At 41.8% G+C, this 27,951-nt stretch overlaps 1 protein-coding gene across 4 annotated transcripts; it reads left to right on the top strand.

Moving 5' to 3' along the window:
* The first annotated feature begins 124 nt into the window (after positions 1–124).
* On the top strand, positions 125–18,694 carry eps8l1a (eps8 like 1a). Of its 4 annotated transcripts, none has more exons than XM_029123074.2 (16): positions 125–553; positions 2,136–2,235; positions 4,068–4,173; positions 6,254–6,312; positions 6,462–6,600; positions 8,520–8,608; positions 9,686–9,760; positions 11,250–11,398; positions 12,345–12,489; positions 12,594–12,628; positions 12,829–12,937; positions 13,238–13,357; positions 14,284–14,401; positions 17,018–17,183; positions 17,664–17,796; positions 18,083–18,694. In XM_029123074.2, the coding sequence occupies exons 3-16, from the start codon at positions 4,068–4,070 to the stop codon at positions 18,167–18,169; spliced, it is 1,530 nt and encodes a 509-aa protein (XP_028978907.2). In that variant the 5' UTR covers positions 125–553; positions 2,136–2,235; the 3' UTR covers positions 18,170–18,694. The 4 variants fall into 4 exon arrangements, with proteins under 4 accessions (XP_028978907.2, XP_028978906.2, XP_028978905.2 ...); XM_029123073.2 differs by having other exon boundaries at positions 127–417; positions 13,238–13,375; positions 18,083–18,690; XM_029123072.2 differs by having other exon boundaries at positions 127–447; positions 13,238–13,375; positions 18,083–18,690.
* The last annotated feature ends 9,257 nt before the right edge of the window (positions 18,695–27,951 follow it).

Raw genomic sequence — 27,951 nt, 5'->3', positions numbered from 1 at the left:
CTACTTAACCGTAACTTGACCAGTGTGACACCATCGTTTGTTCACAAGCACAAGTTACCCTCCTTTCCGCTCGCTTTCGTGTCTCTGTCTGCGCACACTTTTCGGAAACCATTGATAGTAATCTCAGCTTCCGTATTGCGATCCCCTGAGCCATGTTTCCGAAAAACACATAACACTGCATTCTCGATACTCCCACTGGTTCCTTGCCAGCACCAGCAGTTCCTCTATTTTCGGGGCGAGAGAACTTACATTCCCCATTACAACAGAGGGAATAGAGGGCTTGTATGTATGCCACATGGCTTTCAGCTTCACCCCAGCCCTGCATCCCCAATGCCGCCTTTTCAGATCCGCCGGGATGGCATATTTTTGTCCATGGCATCGTGAATACGCCGCGCGTTCAACCACCTCTTCTCGGATGTAGGTTGTAGCGTCCATAGGCTAACTACGGTAACGCCACTATAAGCCTTTGAATAAGTTATTGATCAATAATAATAATAATATAAACTTAAACGGTGGACAACTCTGCAGAAGTTCGAAGAAGTGACATAAAAACGTGCGTAGTTGTTTGCAAATGATGACCCATTGCTACCGTCTGTGTGTGTGTATGTATAACATTTCCAGAACGATTGCTCAAAACCAGGCCAAAATGCCTGACAACCAGCCCAACCTTTGTTGGTGCACAATATTTACTATTTTACAAGTGAACACCCCCGGAACAAAACTTAAGATGCGGCATATACGCATGTGGAGCTGCGGATCCTACCGTAGCCGACGTCTGACTGTGATAACAGCATGCAAATACACGATATAGCATAAAGACAGAAATGTTGCGGCCGCGGTGAGGTTCAGAAGTAGGCTAGCCCAAAAACCAGCCACCTGCGACCAATACATTTTCACCCGCGAGATTGTTCGAAATGTAGACCGATTTAGCTTGAAAGCCGCGGATATGGCTACACAGTCTATATATTTTTTTCGGTTGCGTTGTGATTTGCGGATACATTAATCTGTAAGTTAAGAGACAACAAAATAAACGTTATCTTATTATCTAATGTTGTAGTTTTTCTCTCATTGTATTTACCTTGCAATACAATTTTGTAACTGTGCTTATTTGTGCTTGGAGATGAGAAATGTAATTCTTAACCCTAACCCTTATTTAAGATGGACTGAGGCAAAGTGGAAAACTCTCCTGTGGTCTGACAAATTCAAATTTGAAATTATTTTTGTGAGTCATGGATGCCGCGTCCTCCGGGCTAAAGAGGAATGGGACCACCCGGCTTGTTTATTTGCGCACAGTTCAAAACCCAGCATCCGTGATGGTAGGGGTGTAAATTTATGCATATAGCATGGCTGACTTGCACATATTTGAAGGCACCATTAACACTCAACAAGATATACAGCTTTTGGAGCAACATATGCTGCCATCCAGAATGTCTTTTTCAGGGAAGGCCTTGCTTATTTCAGCAAGACAATGCCAAACCACATTCTGCATGAATTACAACATGGCTTCGTAGTAAAAGTGTCTGGATGCTAAACTGGCCTGCCTGCAGTCCAGACCTTTCAGCCATTGAAAAACTGTTGAGCAGCTGAAATCCTATATCAAGCAAATATATGAATACTTTTGGTGACAGAGGGAAAGAGAGAGAAAGAGGGAGAAACAGAGCAGAGAGAATCAATAAAAATGAAAGTAAATTTGAATGTCTCACTCTATAATAAGCAAAATACTTGACCACAGTATCTTGCCGAAAACTTATAAAAACCTTTGCTCTTTACCAGCTCAAATAGATCCTTTACTCTGTAATAGATCCTTCACTCTGTAATTGAACCTTCACTCTTTAATTAATCATGTCTTTGCTGTTGAGAGATGCCACCATATTTTTCGCTTGCCATGTAAACCAATGTTTCTCCTCCCAATGAAGCCCTTTAAATCAAAATGGCAGAGAGAGAGAAAGGGATTTTTGTATCGACCTACTCTATTATATTATTATTATTGCTGTTGTTTGCTTTGGTAATGATGGAAACTGCCCATTCATGCCAGTGAAGCACCTACTGACTTGAATTAAAAAAGGGAGCGAAAGAATGACAGAAACCAAATGAGAAAGGCTCAACTTGTTTTTCTTGTTCTTGAATATCTCCAGAAGGTGGGACGAAGTGTTGTGAGGAGCGGAGGATCTGGCAGTGAAACAAGGCTATGTAGACTGTGAACAGAACACTGAAAACACACTGACAACCTGAAAGGTATAGTCTTTATTCATTCTACCTTGTGAATTTCTCTATATGTGTGTGTGTGTGTGTGAGTAAAAACATAGAAATGTATAAGAGTGATTTTGTACGCTTCAAGTATCTATGTTGCAGTTGAATCCTCTTTCTTCATTTCAACACCATAATTAGCAGCTTTGTATGTCTGACAGGATTTCTGGTTGTGTTTCGTTGTTGCAGTGCTGTTTGTGTCTACTCTTTATTTTAATCAGACAATGTAGGCAGTGGGAATGTGTTTGTGTAAGTGTTAATTTGCCAGACAGAGAAAGAGATGAGCACAGACTATGCGCAGCACATTAAAGAAACTGCATTATTTGTTCAATCAGTGTATCATAACAGCGCCTTCTAGTTTACTCAGGAGTTTGCATTGAAATACCTAAAGATAAAGACACCTTATGGCTATGCAAAATCTTCATTAAAATGACAACCGGACAGCTGTAAATTACGCAGATTACATAAAAATATACAGAATTCAAGCTTAACAATTAGTAAAACGCTATGGGTTTGGTCTCAGGTGTTGATGCGCTCAACCTGTTAGTGACACATACTCACACCTCGGAATGCTGAGCCACATTCTGTCATCCAAAGGAACGTGTCACAGTGATGCATACATTTGGCTTCCGTTTTGTACAGTACAACACAGTTGCACTGTAGCTGACCTATCCCTCCCGACCCTCAGGGTGTGTGTGTGTTTGTTTAAAACATCTTACTGTATACTTTTGTATTGAGGTGCTTTTGACCAAATGTGATACAGTGGATTCAACCCCTAAACTAGTGGCTAGAGATCTGCTCTCTATTATACTATCAGTAACATTTTAACCATCTACTAATGTTAACCTGTACCCTAAACCTTAGCAAGCAGCTACTATCCACAGTTTGTTGAAAGTTTGTTGATAGTAGTACTATCTATAGAACATATACAAATGCTAATTTGAACTCTTAAAATAAAGTTTAACCTTAATAGCGCATCTTACAGTTTTCCTAGAATGCTTGAGCACTTTTGTCCATGCGGAATTCACATTTCAAAACAGTTAATAACTCGCTGGTCCAAAAGAAACACATTGTTGACCAGAATGACACATTGAATGTGCAGAATGCACCAAAACAATCAAGACATTACATAGAGTATGAGACACAAAATCAAATACCTCAAAGATACAAATTGTCTAATGAAAAGTTATTTCAATTAATCACAATGGCCCACTAAAATGCTAACTACAACTATCAATAGACCATAGCATGGTTAACCCTCTTTTATAGTTATGTTTCTTTTTTCAAATGTTTTTTAATGAAAGAAGACAGATGCATATTGTCAGTAAAGAGCATGAACATCCAGAAACCAAAAGCTTGACAGTCTTTTTTCCCTTTTGCACATGCCTAAGAAATACCCTCTTCTCCACACTCTCGTTTACTTTTACTAGCGATTTCTTCTACTTTCTAATTGGCTGAGAGCTGGCGTCAAGCGAATAGCAATTCAATAAGATGAAATGATAAGAGTGTGACTCTAGCCATGGGCGGTCGCAGCACGCGGTGAGTTAGTGATCAGAGGTAAAATAAGCTACAAGTGGTCTGAAGGAGTACGATTGCTACGGTGTACTACAGCTACAGATTGCTAAGAGTGTAATCTAGCCAGTGGGCCATTTACAGATCTGAAGAATATGGATGGACATAATAGAGGCTCCTGGAAGTCCTTAGTGATTAACTTCTCACTTTGGCGCCCCTTTCGTCTCTGTTCCCCTTATTCCCTCTCGGTCTCTCTATCTCCTGCCTCTGTCTTTCTGCCTCTGTCTGACCTGATCTCTTCCATACAGATGTCTGGGACACCTCCCCCAGTGCGCCCTAGGAATGCATCAGGTATTCGAGTCATGCCCCATAATAGGCACCGTCATTCTCATGACCTCCCTGAAAATGTCAAAGGTGAACCATGCCCCCTTTGTGTTTGTATGTTTGTGTGCATCTGTGTGTGTGTGTGTGTGTGTGTGTGTATCTGAGAGTCTATATGTGTGCACACATACACTGCCAATTTTGCAGGTTTTCCCACTTACAAAGCATGTAGAGGTCTGTCATTTTTATCATAGGTACACTTCAACTGTGAGAGACGGAATCTAAAACAAAAATCCAGGAAAATCCCATTGTACGATTTTTTTACATTTTATTTGCATTTTATTGCATGACATAAGTATTTGATCACCTACCAACCAGTAAGAATTCTGGCTCTCACAGACCTGTTAGTTTTTCTTTAAGAAGCCCTCCTGTTCTCCACTCATTGCTTATTAATTATGTATTAATTGCACCTGTTTGAACTCGTTACCTGTATAAAAGACACCTGTCCACACACTCAATCAAACAGACTCCAACCTCTTCATGATGGCCAAGACCAGAGAGCTGTGTAAGGACATCAGGGATAAAATTGTAGACCTGCACAAGGCTGGGATGGGCTACAGGACAATAGCAAGCAGCTTGGGGCATCGTGGGGCATCAATGATCATGAGGAAGGTGAGGGATCAGCCCAGAACTACACGGCAGGACCTGGTCAATGACCTGAAGAGAGCTGAAACCACAGTCTCAAAGAAAACCATTAGTAACACACTACGCCGTCATGGATTAAAATCCTGCAGCGCACGCAAGGACCCCCTGCTCAAGCCAGCGCATGTCCAGGTCCGTCTGAAGTTTGCCAATGACCATCTGGATGATCCAGAGGAGGAATGGGAGAAGGTCATGTGGTCTGATGAGACAAAAATAAAGCTTTTTGGTCTAAACTCCACTCGCCGTGTTTGGAGGAAGAAGAAGGATGAGTACAACCCCAAGAACACCATCCCACCCGTGAAGCATGGAGGTGGAAACATCATTCTTTGGGGATGCTTTTCTGCAAAGGGGACAGGACGTCTGCACCATATTGAGGGGAGGATGGATGGGGCCATGTATCGCGAGATCTTGGCCAATAACCTCCTTCCCACAGTAAGAGCATTGAAGATGGGTCATGGCTGGGTCATCCAGCATGACAACGACCTGAAACACACAGCCAGGGTAACTAAGGAGTGGCTCCGTAAGAAGCATCTCAAGGTCCCGGAGTGGCCTAGCCAGTCTCCAGACCTGAACCCAATAGAAAATCTTTGGAGGGAGCTGAAAGTCTGTATTGCCCAGCGACAGCCCCGAAACCTGAAGGATCTGGAGAAGGTCTGTATAGAGGAGTGGGCCAAAATCCCTGCTGCAGTGTGTGCAAACCTGGTCAAGAACTACAGGAAACGTATGATCTCTGTAATTGCAAACAAAGGTTTCTGTACCAAATATTAAGTTCTGCTTTTCTGATGTATCAAATACTTATGTCATGCAATAGAATGCAAATTAATTACTTAAAAATCATACAATGTGATTTTCTGGATTTTTCTGGAATCTGAAGAGTACCTATTATAAAAATTACAGACTTCTACATGCTTTGTAATTGGGAAAACCTGCAAAATTGGCAGTGTATCAAAAACTTGTTCTCCCCACTCTATTTAAGTGTGAGCGTGTATGTGACTGTGAGAAAGTGTGTACTATTACTATAAATGTAAGAGACAGTCCTTGCAAGTGCAGTAACCCATAGCAAAGTGAGAACATTTTGCAGGGCTTGGGCTTAAGGTTAGGGTGTAATGAGATTTATGGTGGATATTGAAAGGGTTTATGTTACGTGTTAAGGATTAAGGTTTGGGTTTTATTAAGAATTATAGCTAGTTTTAGACTTAAGGGTTAGGAAAAATATAATTTTTTATGGGAATACATTTTGGTCCTTAAAATGTCCTCCGAAGTACATTATTAACTATTGTTCAATTGATACATTTTTTTACATTTTGGGGGATTTTCTGTATATTTCTGATAACCTGCATGAACCAAAAATTTAACGCAAACAAAGCTCTTGTAGAAAATTATACTGTTGAAGTGGTAAATGTAATAGCAGTGGTAAAGCAATAGTCTCTGTCTATAGTTAATGTCTATGTTACATTTCATCTCCCATCAGTGAATGGTAGCAGTAGTGTGCCAAAACCCACATCTTCAGTGAATGCAGAGAGAGAAGTGGTAAGTACAGTATCAGTGTGTGGGTTTGTGTATGCATGCATTCAGTGTGGACGTTTGTGTGTACATTTGCGTGTAGTTGTGTGTGTGCCACTTGAATAACACTCCTACATAATAACCACTACATTGATGTAACTGCACTGCGCCTTTAGGAGATCCTGAACCACTGCTTTGACGACATAGAGCGATTCATGGGACGCCTACAGCAAACTGCAGAGGCTCAGAGCATCCTCAACCAGAACGGAACCAGGAAGAAGAGTAGGAAGAGCAAGAAGAAGAAGGAGCAGGACGGTAAGATAGAGGCTATGCAATTCACAATACACCATGGTTCAATGTCATTACCGTCGTTAATATCATTTACGTCGTTACCATAATTTCTCTTCATAATTACCATCATTACTATCATTTACATTATTGCCATCATTGTTCAACATCATTACCATCATTTACATCATTGCCTTCATGGTTGAACATTATTATCTTTACTATCATTTAAATCATTGCCATGATTGTTTACCCTAATTTACCAACATTAATATCCTTTATCTCATTACCAAATAATATAATTGTTTACCATAATTTGCCATAATTACACTTTCGAGACAGATACTCCCTGTGGGAGGTCTGAAGACGATGCCCTCATTGTGTATTGATGGAATTAGCGGTGATATACGTAAGTAGCCAGGTTCTCAAGTCCATCTGGCTCCATATATAAACAGAATCAAATAAAAACTATCCATTTTTGTTTGATAAAGAGTGGCATGTTAGTTACCAGGTAGACATAGTCAGTGAGTGTATACATTTTCCAGGTTAGGAGTCTGGCCAAAATGAGAGTTTCTTATTGCAAGTGTTTATAGAAAACTGTATTTACATATTTAAAATAAAATGATCATGTAAATGTTATTTAGACTAAATTGTTGTCACAACAATTGTTGTAGTCTAAATAGGCTTGTTTTTTGACATAATTTGACATCATTACCATTATTTACATCATTACCACCAATGTTTACCATCATTATGTGGTATGGGTACAACTATACTACATACAATATTTCATTCATCAGTTTTTTGGGGGGATTTAATGGTGATATCCACTATTTACTCACTACCTGTGGGCATTAGCTGAATTACTGCAGCAGTATATTCAAATGAGATTTTCATCAACAAGCTTATAAAAGCAGGTGTAACAATTTTTTATATTGTAAATATTTTCTAAATGATAAACCAGCGATTTAGATGCCATAGTGATTCCCTACATTATTCAGTGCTTGTTCTCTCACCTGTAAATACATTTATTGAACTGGGTAAAGTTTTTGTAACACGGACATTTCACTCGTGCCTTTGCTTGTTTGGGGAGCGATTATCTTGTGCTTAGTGAAGCCGATGGAAGATAGGAACCAAACATTTAGACATTCTTCCCCCTTTAATGTGTAGATTGAAATGAAATAAGAAATGTGGGATGCTACTAAAGCCGTGTTGTAAGGTCAGGGCTTTGTATTCAGTGAGGGACGAATTGTGTATAGGAGAGTGTCATCTAAATTGGATGTGGGAGTTATCAGCAGAAAGTGCAACATCAATATACTGCGTGACTCTAGGGAATCAGATTGGTGGTGTGAATAGCGGACAATACAAACATAAAATCTGAATTTCGTCAGGGGCTCCAACAGCACCCCTACTTCCCTCTACCACGGATGTAGCAACTGCACATTGACCAGTGATGCCCAACGGCACTCATACAGCTCCAGAAGGAATTAAGAGACCACTGCACCTTTCTCTTTCCTTTCCGAAAAAGTCGAATAGGAAGGTTTTGAGTGAGGAACAGAAGGGTTCAAATTAAAAGACCACTGGAAATTGAATGCTTCTGTTCCTCACTCAAAACGTTCCTTTTCAACTTTTTGGAATGGAACAAAAAAGGTGCAGTGGTCTCTTAATGTTTTCCAGAACTGTGTACAGGCCCTTTGTTACTGTCAGCCCTTCACAGTGGCCACTGGTGTCTGAACCGACATTCCCTCATGCTACCACAGGCGGTGCCATCGTGCCGGGACATAATGTCCTCCTGCCCTAGGGTCCCTTAGGCCGTCGCAGGACGAACGGATGTCCAATCCTGGCTAATGCACAACTGAAATCTATCATTGACTCTTTGTTTTATGGTCGGTCCGTGAGAGATGAATCTCCATCAGATCAATTGATCCGTGTCTTCTGTTTTGCAGATGATTTGCTGGCCCTGAAAGCCAGCTGTCCAGCTGATGAGGAGTTTGTTGACATCTTTCAGAAGATCAAATACTCCTTTAGTCTGCTGGTGAGTCAGTTTAGAGGCGTCTGTTTCAGTGCAGTGGAGTCGTTAGGCCTGGGCTTATGGGGGTTAAAACCCAGGTCCCTGGTCTTTTGATTGAATTCCATAAACGTAAGATGACAAGGTCTACTTGTTTTGCGAGCTGACATTAATGCACCTGGATGGTGTTAAGAAATGTGTTTTCTCGCACCACTGGATGCATGGATGACTGTAAGTGTCTATAGATAAAAGCTTAACAGCGTGGCGGTTATGTCTTTTATTGGTAAACGGTTCATAATGGCAAAAAGGAATCTCAAGTGTTTGTTGTATATCGTTAATATATCATGGCTAGGTGGTATCCAGGCACACCATGTATGTGTCGTGCCTATGAACAACTTTTAGCCAGGTCCGTGGTATTATGGCCATATACCACACCCCCTCATGCCTTATTGGTTAGTTATTCGTACGTGTGTAGTGACCTCACGTAGGTACTGATAAGAGCTAAAAAATGTCTCATTGGTTAAGGTGCAATCTTATATCCTTTCTGACCATCTCTCTCTTTCTGCCCTAATCAGTTCCTCCATCTGTCATTACAATCATGCCATTAAATATCCAGTTTCCATTTATTTTAAGAACTTTACCTCCTCAACTTTAGTATTGCTTCTCAAACTTTGCTTAAAGGATACATTTATTGGTTAATTGGTTAAATGACGGTTATTCTCGTGCTTTCAGAAGTCATTGATTGATAATTGTGCTTTCAGGAATCATTGATTGATTCTTGTGCTTTCAGGACTCATTGACCGAGTGATTCTTTACTTTCAGCACTCATTCATTGATTGAATAATTCTTGTGCTTTTGTAACAGAGTTAAGAACATATTATAAACTCACTTCACAGCTAGCTTGAAATGATACCAAAGGGGTACATGTTCACATCATTTGTATAGCTCAAACAGTAAGAACATTGCCAATGAGGGCAGGCAAGTGTGTTGTTAAGCTGCATGTTCATGCCCAATCAGTACAGGATGCTTGACTGTTAGAAACAGCATGTTTGACATTTGTCACAATTTTAGGAATCATTGATTGAGTGATTCTTGTGCTTTCAGGATCGGCTGAAATCATCAATAACAGATCCATCCTCTGAGGAGCTCCTACATCACATCTTCATTCCTCTGGACCTGGTAGGTACTACCTACTACCTGATCCCAGATCTGTATGTGATCTATAGCTGATTTACAGTGGTCCTTGAAAATACATAACCAACAGATCTGGGACCAGCCGTCTAGTTGTTCACCCCCCTAATCAGCACAGCCACAGGCCACCCAACCAACTAGTAACTAGGACACTGATACTGTTTTCTGCCAGTTGTCTGTCTGTGGTCATTCAGTTGTCTGCCAGTTGTCTGTCTGTGGTCATTCAGTTGTCTGTCTGTGGTCATTCTGTTGTCTGCCAGTTGTCTATCTGTGGTCATTCTGTTGTCTGCCAGTTGTCTGTCTGTGGTCATTCTGTTGTCTGCCAGGTGTCTGTCTGTGGTCATTCTGGTGTCTGTCTGTGGTCATTCAGTTGTCTGCCAGGTGTCTGTCTGTGGTCATTCTGTTGTCTGCCAGTTGTCTGTCTGTGGTCATTCTGTTGTCTGCCAGTTGTCTGTCTGTGGTCATTCTGTTGTCTGCCAGTTGTCTGTCTGTGGTCATTCTGTTGTCTGCCAGTTGTCTGTCTGTGGTCATTCTGTTGTCTGCCAGTTGTCTGTCTGTGGTCATTCTGTTGTCTGCCAGTTGTCTGTCTGTGGTCATTCTGTTGTCTGCCAGGTGTCTGTCTGTGGTCATTCTGGTGTCTGCCAGGTGTCTGTCTTTTATCTGTCTTGTAATCCTTTCTCTGTGATTGTTTGTTGATCATTAGTTTTGTTATACATCTCTCCCCCTCTCTTTTTATCCTCCCTCCCTTCCCTGTCTCTCCCTCCCTCCCTTCCCTGTCTCTCCCTCCCTTCCTTCCCTGTCTCTCCCTCCCTCCCTTCCCTGTCTCTCCCTCCCTCCCTTCCCTGTCTCTCCCTCCCTCCCTTCCCTGTCTCTCCCTCCCTCCCTTCCCTGTCTCTCCCTCCCTCCCTCCCTCCCTTCCCTGTCTCTCCCTCCCTCCCTCCCTCCCTTCCCTGTCTCTCCCTCCCTCCCTCCCTCCCTCCCTTCCCTGTCTCTCCCTCCCTCCCTCCCTCCCTTCCCTGTCTCTCCCTCCCTCCCTTCCCTGTCTCTCCCTCCCTTCCCTGTCTCTCCCTCCCTCCCTTCCCTGTCTCTCCCTCCCTCCCTCCCTCCCTCCCTTCCCTGTCTCTCCCTCCCTCCCTCCCTCCCTCCCTCCCTCCCTCCCTCCCTTCCCTGTCTCTCCCTCCCTCCCTTCCCTGTCTCTCCCTCCCTCCCTTCCCTGTCTCTCCCTCCCTCCCTTCCCTGTCTCCCTTCCCTGTCTCTCCCTCCCTCCCTCCCTTCCCTGTCTCTCCCTCCCTCCCTTCCCTGTCTCTCCCTCCCTCCCTCCCTTCCCTGTCTCTCCCTCCCTCCCTCCCTTCCCTGTCTCTCCCTCCCTCCCTTCCCGGTCTCTCCCTCCCTTCCCTGTCTCTCCCTCCCTCCCTCCCTTCCCTGTCTCTCCCTCCCTCCCCTGTCTCTCCCTCCCTCCCCTCTTCTCTAATCTCAGATGGTGAAGACCACCGGTGGACCAGAGATGGGGGGGATTGTGATCAGTCCGGCTCTTACCAGTGGTGCCGTGTCTCTACTGCAGAAGCACTTGACAGATAAAGAAAAGGAGCTTTGGACGTCACTAGGACCTTACTGGACCTTACACCGGTGTGTTTGATGTACTGTCTATGAGTGTCTGTGTTTAATGGTGGTTGTGTGTGTGTGTGTGATGTACTGTCTGAGTGTGTCTGTGTTTAATGGTGGTTGTGTGTGTGTGTGTGTGTGTGTGATGTACTGTCTATGAGTGTCTGTGTTTAATGGTGGTTGTGTGTGTGTGTGTGTGTATGTGTGTGTGATGTACTGTCTGAGTGTGTCTGTGTTTAATGGTGGTTGTGTGTGTGTGTGTGTGATGTACTGTCTCTGTGTGTCTCTGTTTAATGGTGGTTGTGTGTGTGTGTGTGTGTGTGTGTGATATACTGTCTGAGTGTGTCTGAGTGTGTCTGTGTTTAATGGTGGTTGTGTGTGTATGTGTGTGTGATGTACTGTCTGAGTGTGTCTGAGTGTGTCTGTGTTTAATGGTGGTTGTGTGTGTGATGTACTGTCTCTGTGTGTCTGTGTTTAATGGTGGTTGTGTGTGTGTGTGTGATATACTGTCTGAGTGTCCATCCATCCATCCATCTTCTTCCGCTTCATCCGGGGCCGGGTCGCGGGGGCAGCAGTCTAAGCAGAGATGCCCAGACTTCCCTCTCCCCAGACACTTCCTCTAGCTCTTCCGGGGGGACACCGAGGCGTTCCCAGGCCAGCCGGGAGACATAGTCCCTCCAGCGTGTCCTAGGTCTTCCCCGGGGTCTCCTGAGTCTGAGTGTGTCTGTGTTTAATGGTGGTTGTGTGTGTGTGTGTGTGTGTGTGTATGTGTGTGTGATGTACTGTCTCTGAGTGTCTGTGTTTAATGGTGGTTGTGTGTGTGTGTGTGTGTGTGTGTGTGTGTGATGTACTGTCTCTGTGTGTGTCTGTGTTTAATGGTGGTTGTGTGTGTGTGTGATATACTGTCTGAGTGTGTCTGTTTAATGGTGGTTGTGTGTGTGTGTTGACATTGTCACACTGCCTCCCTCAGTTCACAGCTAGATGAGTCCGTCCCTCCATACACACCCGTTTTTCTAGATGGGTGGAAGCCTGACCACTTTGACCTGGGAGGCCAACTTTGGGGGGACCCGGTCGAGTCGCAGCACAAACAGGACGCTCTCCCAAACACAGCAGCGGTACGCTAACGAAATAGTGAAGCATCGGCTAGTAGACGTGTTGGAATGATTTGATCTAGTCTATCTAATTCTAATATTATTGTTGCTTCTTATTCCGCTCTTAGAAGCCTTTGGACCAGACTAATGAGGGACACCCCAGGTCAGTACCCTCCTGAGGCCCTGAATAACTGCTGTTATGCTTGTTGTTTACTGACTTGACACACGTCCCCGCCTCCTCACAACCCATTGGAGGAGAAGGTCAGAGGGGCGGGACAACGAACCATGTCGTCCGATCTGGTTGAGGGTAACCGAGGACACATCATTAGGTTGACCCCAGGACTATGTCTGCTTCCCCTACAGAGATGGCAGTGAGCTCCCTCCTGAGGGCGAGAGAATGTTCACCTGCAGCTACGACTTTGTGGCCAGGAACAGCAGTGAACTCTCGGTGCTGCAGGGAGAAACCCTTGAGGTTAGGATTCTAGAACCTTTCCTTACATTCTAGAAGGTTTGGCAATTACATGACAACATTCAAATAATGTCTGAAACGTAAGAATATTATTCCAAATGGAGCCTGTATCGTATGGGGTCATCTATTTGATCATGGCACAGAGTGTTGACTGGTATCTCAACTCATTAACCCTACTTGTATGCTTCAATATAACCTATACATCGCCAATGACAGAAAATGCACTGTGTGTTTGTATATCAAGTGTATCCCAATTTAGTGCTTTTATTGAGTCTTTTTCTGCGTGCAATCTTTTTCTCTCAGGTGATTGAGTCATCAAAGCGTTGGTGGAAGTGCCGAAATCGATTTGACCAGATTGGGTTTGTGCCCTTCAACATTCTGGAGCCTCTGGCAGGAGGCGGCGATGAGAGCGATAGCTCAAAGGTACTCGTACAGTCCAAGGTAACAGACTCTCTCTCTCACACACACACACACACAATAATGTCGAGATCTTGCTCATTGAAATTGAACACACAGTCTTAAATACTGTTTTTCCGCAGGTCAAGGCACTATTTTCTGGTCTTAGTAAGAAACCAACTCATCCACCTGTATTTCAGACAGTTTTTATAGATCCATTTGGCTAGATAATGAGTCACTTCACTAGTGAATGAGGCTGTAAACTGTGGTGCAAAAAATGAAATTACAATTGTTTTACTAAATATTCCACTCGATTTCGATTAAAATACTTGTATTTGTATATGAATTGTTGGACTTTAAGAAAAAAAGTGTCAAGCAGTTGTTTGGACCAATTTTTTACTGTATTTGACCTAACAGAACAGCATGCTTGTACTTACGATACATTTAAAAGAGAAGAGGAGAAACCTTACTGCTGAAATGACAGGGACAATGACTTGCATCGCTTGTTCTTGTGATGAGAGTATTTCACATCCTTATTGCGATTTCATTCCACCCTTACTGGATCCCATCTACCCCTGATGCTTGCCCCCTAAAGAGGTGAAGGGCTTTCGATGTTTTCATAGGTTATTTACTCAACAAATTTCTCATACAATCTTAGTTAGTGAATGTAAAAAGTTTAGGCAGAACGCTTTGTGAGCAGACACAAGTAACCTGGGGAGAAAGGACACGTTTGGAATGGTAAAGACGAGGTGAGCACTCAGTTCATCCAGTCAACCCAGATTTCTCTACCAACCTGATAAATGGATTTCCGATCCCGCCCACTGGCCTGCTCTGTCCGTGTGAAAAGTACCTTTGTCATGTCAAGTTTGGGTTCCGGTCTGTGATCCGGTGTTTATGAAACCCGGTTCTAACAGACACATGAGTTACTCTGGATTCCTGTCTCTGTTTGACAGAAGGAGCCCCTGGCTCCTCTGAAGCAGTTCTCCTATTCCTTCTCCGGTCCTGAAGGGCCCAACCCCACTGCCGTGCCCCGCCGTCACCCAAGCATGAACATGGAGGTCCGAGACCAAGGTCAGTCTGGACCTGGACAGCATGCAGTCCTTTCTACTAGTCAATGGTTCTTCATGTTGTTGGTTGTTCCGTTCAGGCTCTGAATGAAACAGATTATAACATTGTGAAATGACTGAAACATGACTGAAAATGTGAAACAGAAACAAAACCAGACTGCGGGTATGGATTTTTAGGCTTTAGAGGAACAAACAACCAAATAAGAATCATTGATTAGTAGAACTTATTTTGGTTTATATTGGTTGCTACCAGTCATGCGACCCAGTCATTAAATCTGTTTGTTGCTAGGAGTCCTTATAAAATTCACTCAGTCTGAAATCAATGGGATGTCTAACCCCAAAGCTGTGTAATCCTAACCAGCACTCGGAATGCTGACCTAAATATTTCAAAACAAGCTTTCCCATGACAAGCCTGGTATGTCACATGAGATTGGGTGATATGGCTTGCCCACTCTGAGTCTGTTATGATGTACACAGTATTGTGTGTGTGTGTGTGTGTGTGTTTATGTGTGTGTGGTGTGTGTGTGTGTGATAGAGTGCATGTGTATTTGAGAGAATTGGCTTTTACCAGGCCGTAAAGACGCTAATGAAAATCTAAGCACTTTTGCTGTCATTATATTTTTGCTGCCATTGAATGGGGTATAGAAAGGGAATACATACATTTCCTTTTATATAGATGTGCATAACCTACCCACCTCTAAACTGTGAAATAAACTTAACAATATATAATGAATCTAATGTACTATATCTTGGGATAAAATGTTAAAATGCTGCAAAATTTTAATAATGTGCAAGGGGTAAGTTATCTTTCAGCAGATGCTGTTTCCATTTAATTTAACTACACGCTGCCAAACACTGACATTAACCACACACTATCTCCATTGACATTAATGAGACACTGTCTCCTCTGATATTACTAAACATTGGCCCTCATTTATCAAAAGTGCGTACACCAAATTTCCAGCGTACACCTGGCGTACACCCAAAACCACGGTGACTTTGAGATTTATCAATATGGACGTTGGCGTACGGCACTCTCAAATCCTACGCCAGCTCAGGAGGTGGTGTACGCACGTTTTGTGTTAGTGCGGAAATGTGCAGAAAAAAAAATCCTAACGCACTGACAAACTAAAAGATATGATATATTATGACCCACTGTAAAAAAAAACAACAACATAATTACAAACTTCAGTGTTTATTTTTGTGCAACATGGACTTCAATGTTTAATTTGTGTGACTTTACCAAAGCATTTGATTTATATGTATTCCTTCAGATACGAGCCTGTGCGCTTTACATTACGTTTGAGTGTTAGGCCCGGCAGTTGCGCACGGACTGGGTTCAGTAATAAAAGGCTTTTAATGACCAAAATATAATTCAGACTGACAAAATAATAAAAATGACATTCTTCTTCTTTTAAATAATAATAATAATATTAGAAATAATAATAATAACGACATTGACAGACGGATCGGTGCAGCTTCTGCAGTAATGCAGTCGATGTATTGGTCTGTCGTGGTGAAGAAAGAGCTTTTTTTACCAGTCAATCTACGTTCCTACTCTCACCTATGGTCATGAGCTTTGGGTCATGACCGAAAGGACAAGATCCCGGATACAGGCGGCCGAAATGAGCTTTCTCCGCAGGATGGCTGGGCGATCCCTTAGAGATAGGGTGAGAAGCTCGGTCACCCGGGAGGAGCTCAGAGTAGAGCCGCTGCTCCTACACATCGAGAGGGGTCAGCTGAGGTGGCTTGGGCATCTGTTTCGGATGCCTCCAGAACGCCTTCCTGGGAAGGTGTTCCGGTCCCGTCCCACCGGGAGGAGACCCCGGGGAAGACCTGGGACACGCTGGAGGGACTATGTCTCCCGGCTGGCCTGGGAACGCCTCGGTGTCCCCCCGGAAGAGCTAGAGGAAGTGTCTGGGGAGAGGGAAGTCTGGGCATCCCTGCTTAGACTGCTGCCCCCGCGACCCGGACCCAGATAAGCAGAAGATGATGGATGGATGGAACGACATTCTTCTTCTAAATAACAATAAACGTAATTTATAATAAATATAATAAAATAATAAGACGAATATTACAAATTGTAATGGAATTATTAATGTGAATGAATGGCACTCCACATCACATCATCATCTTTTATTCCGCTTTTTTAAACTGCTTTCTACCTCCCTGGTGATCGTCTCAATCTCCACGTCAGAGAAGTTTCTCTTTTTTGCCGTCTTCCGTGTGTCCATGGCATAAAATGAGGGCGTGGGGGATGCGGAGACTTGAATATATAGGGGCGTGTTATTCTAATGACGATCGTTTTCAGCCGCGGCATTTATCAAGGGAAGGTGTTGCGTACACCTGGATTTTAAAGGTACGCACAGCTTCATAAATCAGGCGGTGAGAGTAGTGTAAGCAAAATCGTAAGCCAACATATACGCCCGTTTCTACGCAAGAATGATAAATGAGGGCCATTGTCTTCGCTGACACTACCAAACATTTTCTTCCATGACACTAGTTAGACATTTAACTACACTGTCTCCACTCACAGTAACTAGCCTTTGTCTCCACCAACATTAACCCGACACTTTCCCCTCTGACATTATCTATGTGTGTGTGATAATCCTGTTCCCAGGCTTTATGGCGAACAATGAGCTTCTCCAGCGGCTAGCCAATGGACGACCGGCATCCGTCCGTCCCCTGGTCATCCCCCGTACCACAGACACCTTGGCCCCGCTGGACTTCCACTCACCTCCTGCTGAGGTGGAGGACTGGCTGAGGGGGAAGGGCTTCACTGAGTCGTAAGTGATGCTAGTTGTGAACTACAGCAGTGGCCCTTATGCCGACTTCACAACCAAGTGGGAGGTGTGGAATTACCAGTTGAGATGTTTTGAATCACGACTACTGTGTCAACTGCCAACTAAAAATGAAGGCATCATGCTTGTGAACACGTTATAATGTTCAGGCTGAATGCTGTCAGTGTTTCTATTCTTATTTCTGGGTGTTCAACAAGGCCTTTCAGGCAGTGGATGTAGATATTATTATTTATTTTTTTATATAAAAAATTCATAAAATGGACCAATAAATACAGGCCGTACTTGAAGTGTCACTTCCTTTTAAGGTTTAAGCATCAGCCAATCAACATGCACTCTATCACCTTGCGCTACGTCAGACATGTTAATCGGCTGATGTTAGAGTGTGAACGGTCATCACACTGTCACATACATTTTATATGAATTTGATATAAAAGTCTGTTTACATCCCCTCTCTCTCCACCTCAGGACAGTCACTCTGCTGGGCAGACTCTCTGGTGCTGAGCTCTTTGCATTGAACAAAGCGGACCTGCGTATGTTTTCACCAGAAGAGGGCGCCAGAGTCTATAGCCAGATGATGGTACAGAAGGCTCTACTGGAGGTACTGGCAAGACACTTTTTACTGGTGACCCCGTTCCAGAAATGAAGTGGTCAGCCGGCAAATGATCCCACACACCATGTTACTATGTTAAAATGACTTCACTGAATGAATGACCATTTTTGTAATTTGGCCAATGTCAAAAGTGGTTCACATTTTTTTATTTGTCAAAAGAATGAGTATGGGCCATCACAGTATTAAATCAACATTATTCTACTTTGCTACGGACAGTGCAAGCTGAAATGTCCATTGCCCATCCTAAAAACCTTCTTCTATTCATCTGTTACAGGATGTGCATAAAGCCACTGAGCTGGAGACCATGATGGAGAAACAGAAGCAGAAGGTGGATTCAGAGTTGGAGAGTGGAACACTGTGACCATCACCAACAAGATACACACAGACTCTGTATCACTGATCCACAGATATCCCTGATTGATGAACGTAAATGCAATAATATCACCATCCTCGATTATAAGGACACAAACTCACTCCATAGGTGTGTATGGATGCTCTGATAAAGATTTGACTTCTGAAGGGTTCCCCGATATTAAATGTTTGTTATATTACCTTGTAAGTAGTTTATGGACATGGTAACACAACTATTCATGCATTGGTTTTGTTTACATAGCCACTGTCACCTAAGGAATACATATCAGGATGGCAGAAGACCAGAACCAAGTCAATAGCCTTTTATAAAAACAACTTTGTATTACTCATTGTCTTATTATTCTGTCTTATATATATGCAGCAAACATAGCTGTGACAAACATAGCTAAGCACATTCTAACTAATCTGTGTAATCAGTTGATTTGACTTTAAAATAATAAATAAGTCATTTGTTTTTTCTGAATATCAATAAGAGCAACACTCACAGAACACTACACTGGGTTCTGTGGTAATGTGGTTTAACTGTAGCCAACACATCAGGATGAGAAACTGAAATCCAACTGGATTTCTGTCAGATATTGGACCATAGAAAAAGAACCCACATCTTGAATGTAATTAAATCATGTTTTGATTAAAGAAAATACGGTGTAGATTGGGTAGGCCTCTTTCAGGAAGAAGAACCATCTAACATCAGTTCGACTGTCATTTGCCAACGAAGACCAAGTGTGATGAATTGTTCTAGCAGACCTTCTAATCTATGGATGGAAGATCAGACTTTCACATGGATATTACACTTTTTATGAACCAAATCCTCCACTGAGATGGGGTGCCGACATTTGAGCTCATCAACCGGCAGCGTATTATGTTTTAGCGTAACGTTTTTACTAAAAAGAATACCCAGACATGTTTATAATCTGTGTGAGGAGCAGGTCCAGACCGTCAGTCTACTACCGTATGTAAACCAAGATAATCGTCCTGTCAGTCGATTATGTTTTATAACCAAGCCGAGTCTATTCAAAGTCAGATCTGGGCTTGACCCTTGTTTGAAATCTGTCACATGCATGCACACACATCCCACCTGACAGAATATTATGGTACGGAGTGTAACCAGGCCTGTGAGGACATGTTGAAAACAAGTAATGGGAACAAAAGCAGGGGGAGAGAGACTGAGTCACATGGGCCATTGCATCAACAAGTTAACATGAACCATGGGAAAATGACAGGGAAATGAAGGACTTGGAAGTGTCAGGAAGGATTTCTCTTGTTCAATGGCACCCCTATGGTAGAATACCATGGAGGAAATCATTGGGCTCAATAAAGACATTGCTACCTGTCTCAGGTTTGTGGATAACAACACTACAGGAACATGCTCATCTTGGAATGGTGAGGCATGACCAGAAGCGAGTGCTTCATGCAAAGATCTGGTGGAACATCTCAGAACTAATTAGGTCAATTGGCAACAGGTCAGTAACATGATTGGATGTAAAAAGAGCCTCCCAGAGAGGATGTGTTTTTCAGAAGTAAAGATGGGGAAGGGTTCACCACTCTGTAAAAAACTGTGCAGGCAAATACTGCGACAATTTAAGAATAACGTTTATCAACATAAGTTTGGGGATCTCATCATCAATTGTACATCATTTCATTGAACGATTCAGAGAAATTTCTGTAGGTAAGGGACAAGGCCGAAAACCAATATTGGATGTCCGTGATCTTCGGGCCCTCAGGCAGCGCCACATTATAAACACATGATTCTGTAGTGGACAGCACTGCATAGGCTCAGGAACATTTCCGAAAAACATTGTGAACACATTATGTCGCTGCATCCGCAAATGCAAGCTAAAACTCTACCACGCAAAGAAACCATATATAAACAAGATCCAGAAACGCTGCCCCCTTCTCTGGGCCCAAGCACATTTAAGATGGACTGTGGCAAAGTGGAAAACTGTCCTGTGGTTTGACGAACTAAAATGTGTAATCATTTTTGGGAATCATGGACGCCACGTCCTCTGGTCTAAAGAGGAAAGGGAACATACGACTTGTTTTCAACACTGTTCAAAAGCCAGCATCCGTGATGGTGGGGATGGGAATGCATGGGTGACTTGCACATCTGTGAAGGCAGAATTTTATTTTAGCGCATTGTTATGCTGCCATCCAGACGACATCTTCTTCAGGGAAGGCCTTGCTTATTTCAGCAAGACAATGCCAAATCATATTCTGCACATATTACAACAGAATTGCTCCATAGTAAAAGAGTCTAGATGCTAAACTGACCTGCCTGCAGTCCAGACTTGTCACCCACTGAAAAAATTTGGCGCATTATGAAATGACAAATATGACAAAGGAGCCCCCGAACTGTTGAGCAGCTGAAATCCTATATCAAGCAAGAATGGGAAAACATTTCACTTTCAGATGGTCTCCTGAGTTCCCAAAAACAACCAAGGTGATGCAACACAGTGGTAAACATGGCGCTGTCCCTACATTTTTGAAACGTGTTGCTAGTATTAAATACAAAATGTATTTTTCCAAAAACAGTAACATTTCTCAGATTTTAAACATTTGACATGTTGTCTTTGTACTATTTTCAATTAAATATAGGAATACATAATTTGCACATTAGTGCATTATGTTTTTTTCCACATTTTCCACAGCGTATTAACTTTTTTGTAAACAGGGTTGAATAAACTGGTCACCAATGCAATTAAATGGGTTCCTGCCAATCAGCATGCAGGATTTGAACCTACCTGTTTCTATTTCACATTATACTCCAGTGAGGAAAGTCAAATTCTGAGGCTGTGTATGTGAGCATGTAGGAAGAGACTTATGGAGATTCTGATTCTATACATAATGCATGAGAGAGCAGAACAGAGCTTGCAGTTGCATGGAAGACCACCAGAGGGCGATATATAATCACCAATAAAGACTAGGAAAAGATCTACATGTACTTTACAATAGACACAGCTATCTGTAGACCACTGGTTTCAGTCCCACCCAAAGACCTGCTGATGGTTTCATATCTACTATCTGTATTCATCAGAGTAATTCACCAGGGACGTGTTCTAGTTCTGATACTGAGTTACAAACAGTGATGTGTTGATCTGTTTCTCCCCCAGGATACATCTGCTTGCTCCCCCCCCCACCCCCCGCCCCTTATTATTTATAGCTTCATGTAAATTGTGTTCTTTTGTAAGTAAATGGAAATATACTCTGATACTCTGCTATTTATTCCCATGTTGATTTAAATCTAAATTATAACAGACAACATAAACCCCCAATTTAAACACCCATTCACAGTTTTTTTTTCAGATGCTTTGGTACAATTCTGTGTACCAAAACTGTGTGGTAATATTTCTTATAGTACAAAAAACAAAACAGATTATCAAAGAAACATGTTTTAACAACTCTAAGTACATCTGACATTGACTGAGTATAAAAACCTAGAAGGACATGTTTCACATTGAAATACATGTATATGTTCATATAAAGTACATGCATAACATTGGATAATAGTTTCTTCTCTATTGTTAAAATAACGTTTACTATCACTATGCTCATTGTTCACAATTGATCATTGCTCAACCATTTGTTGAATATACTGTATGTACTTTACATTGTATTGCCTACTATGTTCAGATTGAAAAGTACAGAATCACCACCCTAAGGCCATAGATTTGTATGTGACCTCTGTGGGATTCAAACCTACAACCTTGGTGTTGGTGGTGTGAGCCACAAAAGATGTACAATATAATGCTCTCATAAACAGGATATGATTGCAGGATATGATTGACATCCATAAACGTTACCACGAATGGTAAATATACACTCACCTAAAGGATTATTAGGAACACCATACTAATTCTGTGTTTGACCCCCTTTCGCCTTCAGAACTGCCTTAATTCTACGTGGCATTGATTCAACAAGGTGCTGAAAGCATTCTTTAGAAATGTTGGCCTTCTCGCCCACAGGACTGCCGCATACTGGATGTTTTTCCATTTTCACACCATTCTTTGTAAACCCTAGAAATGGTTGTGCGTGAAAATCCCAGTAACTGAGCAGATTGTGAAATACTCAGACCGGCCCGTCTGGCACCAACAACCATGCCACGCTCAAAATTGCTTAAATCACCTTTCTTTCCCATTCTGACGTTCAGTTTGGAGTTCAGGAGATTGTCTTGACCAGGACCACACCCCTAAATGCTTTGAAGCAACTGCCATGTGATTGGTTGATTAGATAATTGCATTAATGAGAAATTGAACAGGTGTTCCTAATAATCCTTTAGGTGAGTGTATAACTACAGTTTTTTTCCCGATGCTTTGGTACTATTCACACAATTATATTTCACCACTCTTAGCACAAAGAACACATCATATAATCAAAAATATAGTTTTTTCACAACTTGAAAATAATACAAAGACAACATATCAAATATTGAAATTGCGAAATTCTATAGTTTTTGAGAAAATACATGCCCTATTTGAATTTGATGCCCACAACAAGTTTCAAAACAATTGGGACAGGGGAATGTTTACCATTGTGTTGCATCACCTCTTCTTTTACAGTTTTTCTTGATTGCTCAAACACATTTGTCCACTCTGACATCACAGTTTCAAAACAGTTAACACAGGCTGAAACTGAAGCTCACTAGTCAAAATGACTAATTTTGTCAGCAAAATGCTCCAACACAAACAAAACATAAAAAACATGCAACAAAAGCAAATATTTCCATAACACACCACAACTTATGGTCAAATAAATATATTCTTTCAATCAGCCATTACACAACAGACAGCAAAATGCAAAATACAGCTGTCAGTATGAACCAATTCAACCTTGGTAATTTGTGCTATATGCCTGTGCCAATTGTTGATACTTTACATAGTTATAGTATGTGCCAAATGTCAAACAAGCATATCACAGCATGAATTGTAGCATTGTCTCCAAAGATGATTTTACTACAGATAAAAACACTTGCTACACTCTGCACCTGCACCTTTTTCAGATGCCCTGTTGAAATACTGTAACAAGGCAACCAATGGATACTTATGGGTGGAAATATCCAAAAAACTAAATAGAGTTACTCAGATCTTCACCTTTAGCGTATCCATCCTTGGCAGTCCTCTGCACCTACTGCCAGGGAACCAGCAGTGGTCATACACCTTCCATCTCCAAGCAGAGAAGAAATCCTCCTGGGTTCAGAAAAGGAGAGTACGTAGAGAGGAATCGTATCACCATACGGGCTGTGCGGCAAACCATTCATTCACAAGGCTAGAGTGGCGGAAAGCAACCTTGTCCCAAATGATGACATACAGAGTCATGCCAGGTCTCAACAGCCCTTTGTCTTTGGGTGGAACCAGTCTTTCATTCAGTGCATCCAGAAATGTGATGAGGTGTTCTGTATCGTATGGGCCAATAGTTGGTATGTGGCAAATGACACCATCATTGGCGATGGCAGCACACATGGTGATATTGGCACCCCTCTGACCTGGCACTGTAACAGTGGCCCTCTTCTTTATAATACTTTACAAAGAAGTGTCAGAGTCCAGTAGTACAAAGAGAGTAGTGCAACAAGGTCCCTGAAAGGCAGTACTCAGTGGTGGGCGGACCACCACCTCAGTGCCATCGATGAGAGCCTGGGCTTGATGTAGCCTTTAGACTTCTTGTAATCCCTAGGTTTTCTTTGCATTGATACAGACGTTTGTGCAGCAGTTTGATATTTCTATATTGTAATTACTCAACTACAATTCTGTTTTCTTCTATAATACAGTTGTGCTCAAAAGTTTGCATACCCTGGCAGAAATTGTGTAAGTGTTGGAATTGATTTTGAAAATATGACTGATCAAGCAAAAAATATATGTAAGGATAGTGAACATATGAAGCCATTTATTATCACACATAGTTTGGCTCCTTTTTAAATCATAATGATAACAGAAATCACCCAAATGGCCCTGATCAAGAGTTTACATACCCTTGAATGTTTGGCCTTGTTACAGACACACAAGGTTAAAATGGCAATTAAAGGTGAATTTCCCACATCTGTGGCTTTTGAAATTGCAATTAGTGTCTGTGTATAAATAGTCAATGACTTGGTTAGCTCTCACATGGATGCACTGATCAGGCTAGATACTGAGCCATGGGGAGCAGAAAAGAACTGTCAAAAGACATGCGTAACAAGGTAATGGCACTTTATGAAGATGGAAAATGATATTAGAATATATTTAAAACCTTGCAAATGCCACTCAGTACTGTTCAATCACTTATTAATAAGTGGAAAATTCAGGGATCTCTTGATACCAAGCCAAGGTCAGGTAGACCAAGAAAGATTTCAGCCCAAACTGCCATAAGAATCGTTCGGGATACTAAGAAAATCCAACTGATAACCTCAGGAGAAATACAGGCTGCTTTGGAAAAATATGGTATGGTTGTTTCAAGGAGCACAATACAACGATACTTGAACAAAAATGAGCTGTATGGTCGAGTTTCCAGAAATAAGTCTTTACTGCACTAATGGCACAAAAAAAGTCTGGTTACAAAATGCCCGACAACACCTTGACACCTCTTACAGTTTCTGGCACACTGTAATTTGGAGTGACAAGATTGAACCTCCAGTGGTTACAGCAGAAAAAGTTGAAGGTTCTGGACTGGCCATCACAGTCTCCTGACCTTAATATCATCGAGCCACTCTGGGGAGATCACAAACATACAAGACAACCAAAGACTTTCCATGACCTGGAGGCATTTTGCCAAGACGAATGGGCAGTTATACCACCTGCAAGAATTCGGGGCCTTATAGACAACTATTAAAAAAGACTGCACACTGTCATTGATGCTAAAGGGGGCAACACACAGTATTAAGAACTAAGGGTATGCAGACTTTTGAACAGAGGTCAGTTACTTTTTTTCTTTGTTGGCATGTTGTTTCATGACTATGCAATTCTGTTATGACCAATAGTTGAATGGGAATCCCATAAGAAATAAAAGATGTGTTTTGCCTGCTCACTCATGTTTTCTTTACAAATGGTACATATATTACCAAATTCTCCAAGGTTATGCAAACTTTTGAGCACAACTGCATCTATGAACTCTTTTCTGATGTAGATGGAGATCTTGGTACACCTGCTGTGACCCTGTTCCCTCCATCCACTGAAGACCTCAAGTCCAGTAAAACAACCCTGGTGTGTCTGACTAGTAACCTGTCTGAGAGGTCCAAGAGGTTTGTAGATGTCAGCTGGACTTAAAGTGTCATTCTGACTGTTAACACTGCAGAGTGGGACAAGGATGTCCTGTTCACATGTAAAGTATCATTCGGGTCAACATTCTCTGAGAAAGAGATCAGAAAGTCTAGTTGCAGTGTGTAAAGCTCTAGATAGAGTATGAATGTAGCCGCTATTGGGTAGGCCGTTTCTTTATATTTTATCATTGCTTTATTGTCAAATAGGTGTTGAGAAGGAATTTACATGGATATATGCTGATGTCAAAATGCATTACTCAATAAGAGAAAAATCATTGTAATATCAAATGGTTTTAGCTTTAATACAACTGATTTTCCCAAAATTAAATATTTAAATGATATGTAGGCATTTAATATTTGCCGTATTGTAAGGCTATTGAAAAACTGAACCAGGATAGAAGAGAGGATTATCAGCCAGCAGAGATGATTTAGTTTACTTAAAGAATAAAGAGACATAAGCTATTACTGTGATATAAGTGTAGGAATTCAGAAAAGACACAATACATCATGCAGACTTGCAGAATCTTTGAATAATTTTAGGCAGATGCTAGTAGTAAATGTAGGGTATAATGTGTCAGAATGGTGATTCATGACCCAGGAGGGCGGGACTCCCAGATTGATGTGACAGGTGGGCGGGGCATCCGGTTTGTAGGGTGGGACTTCTGGTGTGACGTATGGACTTCCTGTATGACGTGTGTTAGGGTGGCGTATGCATGTCCGGTGACTTTGTAATTTATTATTACATTGATGTGTCCGTGTTTGATGTTTTACGACTGATGAGCAACCCAGACTAGTGTTATAACAGGGGGGCTATGTTTGATTATTCACAAATGGGCCTTAGGGTTCCGGAATGTTAATTAACAAATGGGCCTTAGGGTTCCGGAATGTTAAATTCCCATGCAATAAACAAGTGTTGTGTCAGTGGTAAGATGAATGGTGTTCAACAAAAGGGTGACAGGGTCAACCCTTTATCTTTATCCACCATACAACCGGTGGGTTTTACAATGTGCGTGTAGCATGGTCTTCCTCCACAAGCACAGAACTACATGTGGGAAGCAATCTTTAAAGATATAAAGAAGGGGTCGGGACTTACGATTAGGAGTTTCAGCCCATTTTAACAAGAGATGGGCCTAAAATCAGATCTCCCCTGTAGCGATGGTCCCTTAATGACCACTAATACAATTAATGCCGACTTAAAACAACAGTTTTTATTACAAAATTCACCATTGCACATACATACACATTGTTTTTATTTTAAACAATATTTTAAACTCCAAACGCGACACAATCAACCTATGCATATTGTCTGGTTGGCCCAGGCCATGACTGTTATTTCAAAACAATAACATTGCTCATGCAATGTTTATGTACTGTACTTTAGTGCTGTGTTGGACCACAAACCGTGAAACACGGTTGCATGAACCACAGTGAATTGTTGACAGGTCAAGATATGTTATTTCAGGTAATCAAAACATCCGTAAAGGCGTCTTTTGAAATTAAAACGGAGATCAACGCAAGATTGTTTTCCTCACATTGGTAGAAATGTTTAATAGGCAACGTTGGTTAAAAAACTGTAGTATTTGCGAATACCGGTTTGTGTTAGTGTTGGTGGATCCTGTGACTTCCGGGTAAGATGTGCTGCATTCTCGTAATGACCAACTTGTGAAAAACAATTTTTGATTGCTGTATTATGGTCTTGTGTTTGTTAAATGTTGAAGAGATTAATGGCGATATGGTGACAATAGCCAGCGAATTAAACCCAGACGTATTTGGTAAACACATTTTTGGGCTTTTTGACATTATTGTTAATCAGCTTTATTTACCCGTATACGCTTGTTAACCCGCTTTGTATTTATTACAGACCGAGTGACCAGCATCAGTGTCAGTTGGACTGGGCGGCTGTGATCTTACACAACCTGAGCAGATACTTTTGTAAGTCTAATTATTTACAGACATTTTCAGTCTAAAATGTTATTAACAATTATGACAATATGCATACAGCTGAACCTTTGTACTCTATTTAACAACCAACAGATTGAGGACCCCTGGTGATGATACAGAGTACATCACCATAAAGGATTCAGTTACGGACACCCAACCTTGTGGCTGCACAGCGTGAGGGGATTCAATGTTTTATTGTTTTCTTTCATGCTTGAAAGCTGAAGGTGGTACATATTTTACCGTCAACTCATCTAAACTGTGATGTATGTTTGAGTTAGAATATTTTAACCTGTAAGTGGATCTGTATTTACACGTTATAATGCTAACAACAGACCAGACACGGAACAACCAACACATAATCAACCGACGTCACCCCAAAATACAAATGAACCAACCATTACTTTGTTAAACAGCAATGCACACAATAATCATCAGATGCACCGAGCTTAGCAGCCCCATTTTCCAAATGATCTAGTTGACACACTTCCGAGATCTCTGATGCAAACTCATTGCACTGATGGTAATATTAGAGTTATACAGTGTAATGTGCTTGACAACGTTGAATTACGACAGTTCATACATTTACATAATACTGGTGAAGTTGG

Source organism: Esox lucius, chromosome 11, assembly GCF_011004845.1.
Source record: "Esox lucius isolate fEsoLuc1 chromosome 11, fEsoLuc1.pri, whole genome shotgun sequence".
Lineage (NCBI taxonomy): Eukaryota > Metazoa > Chordata > Actinopteri > Esociformes > Esocidae > Esox > Esox lucius.
This window is presented reverse-complemented; position numbering and strand designations above follow the sequence as displayed.

Excerpts from the sequence above, each read along its gene's own strand:
- eps8l1a (XM_029123073.2), top strand. The coding sequence starts at position 4,068 with ATGTCTGGGACACCTCCCCCAGTGCGCCCTAGGAATGCATCAGGTATT. Across the intron at positions 4,174-6,253 it reads CCTCCCTGAAAATGTCAAAG|TGAATGGTAGCAGTAGTGTG; the intron begins GTGAACCATGCC and ends ATCTCCCATCAG. Across the intron at positions 9,761-11,249 it reads TCTTCATTCCTCTGGACCTG|ATGGTGAAGACCACCGGTGG; the intron begins GTAGGTACTACC and ends CTCTAATCTCAG.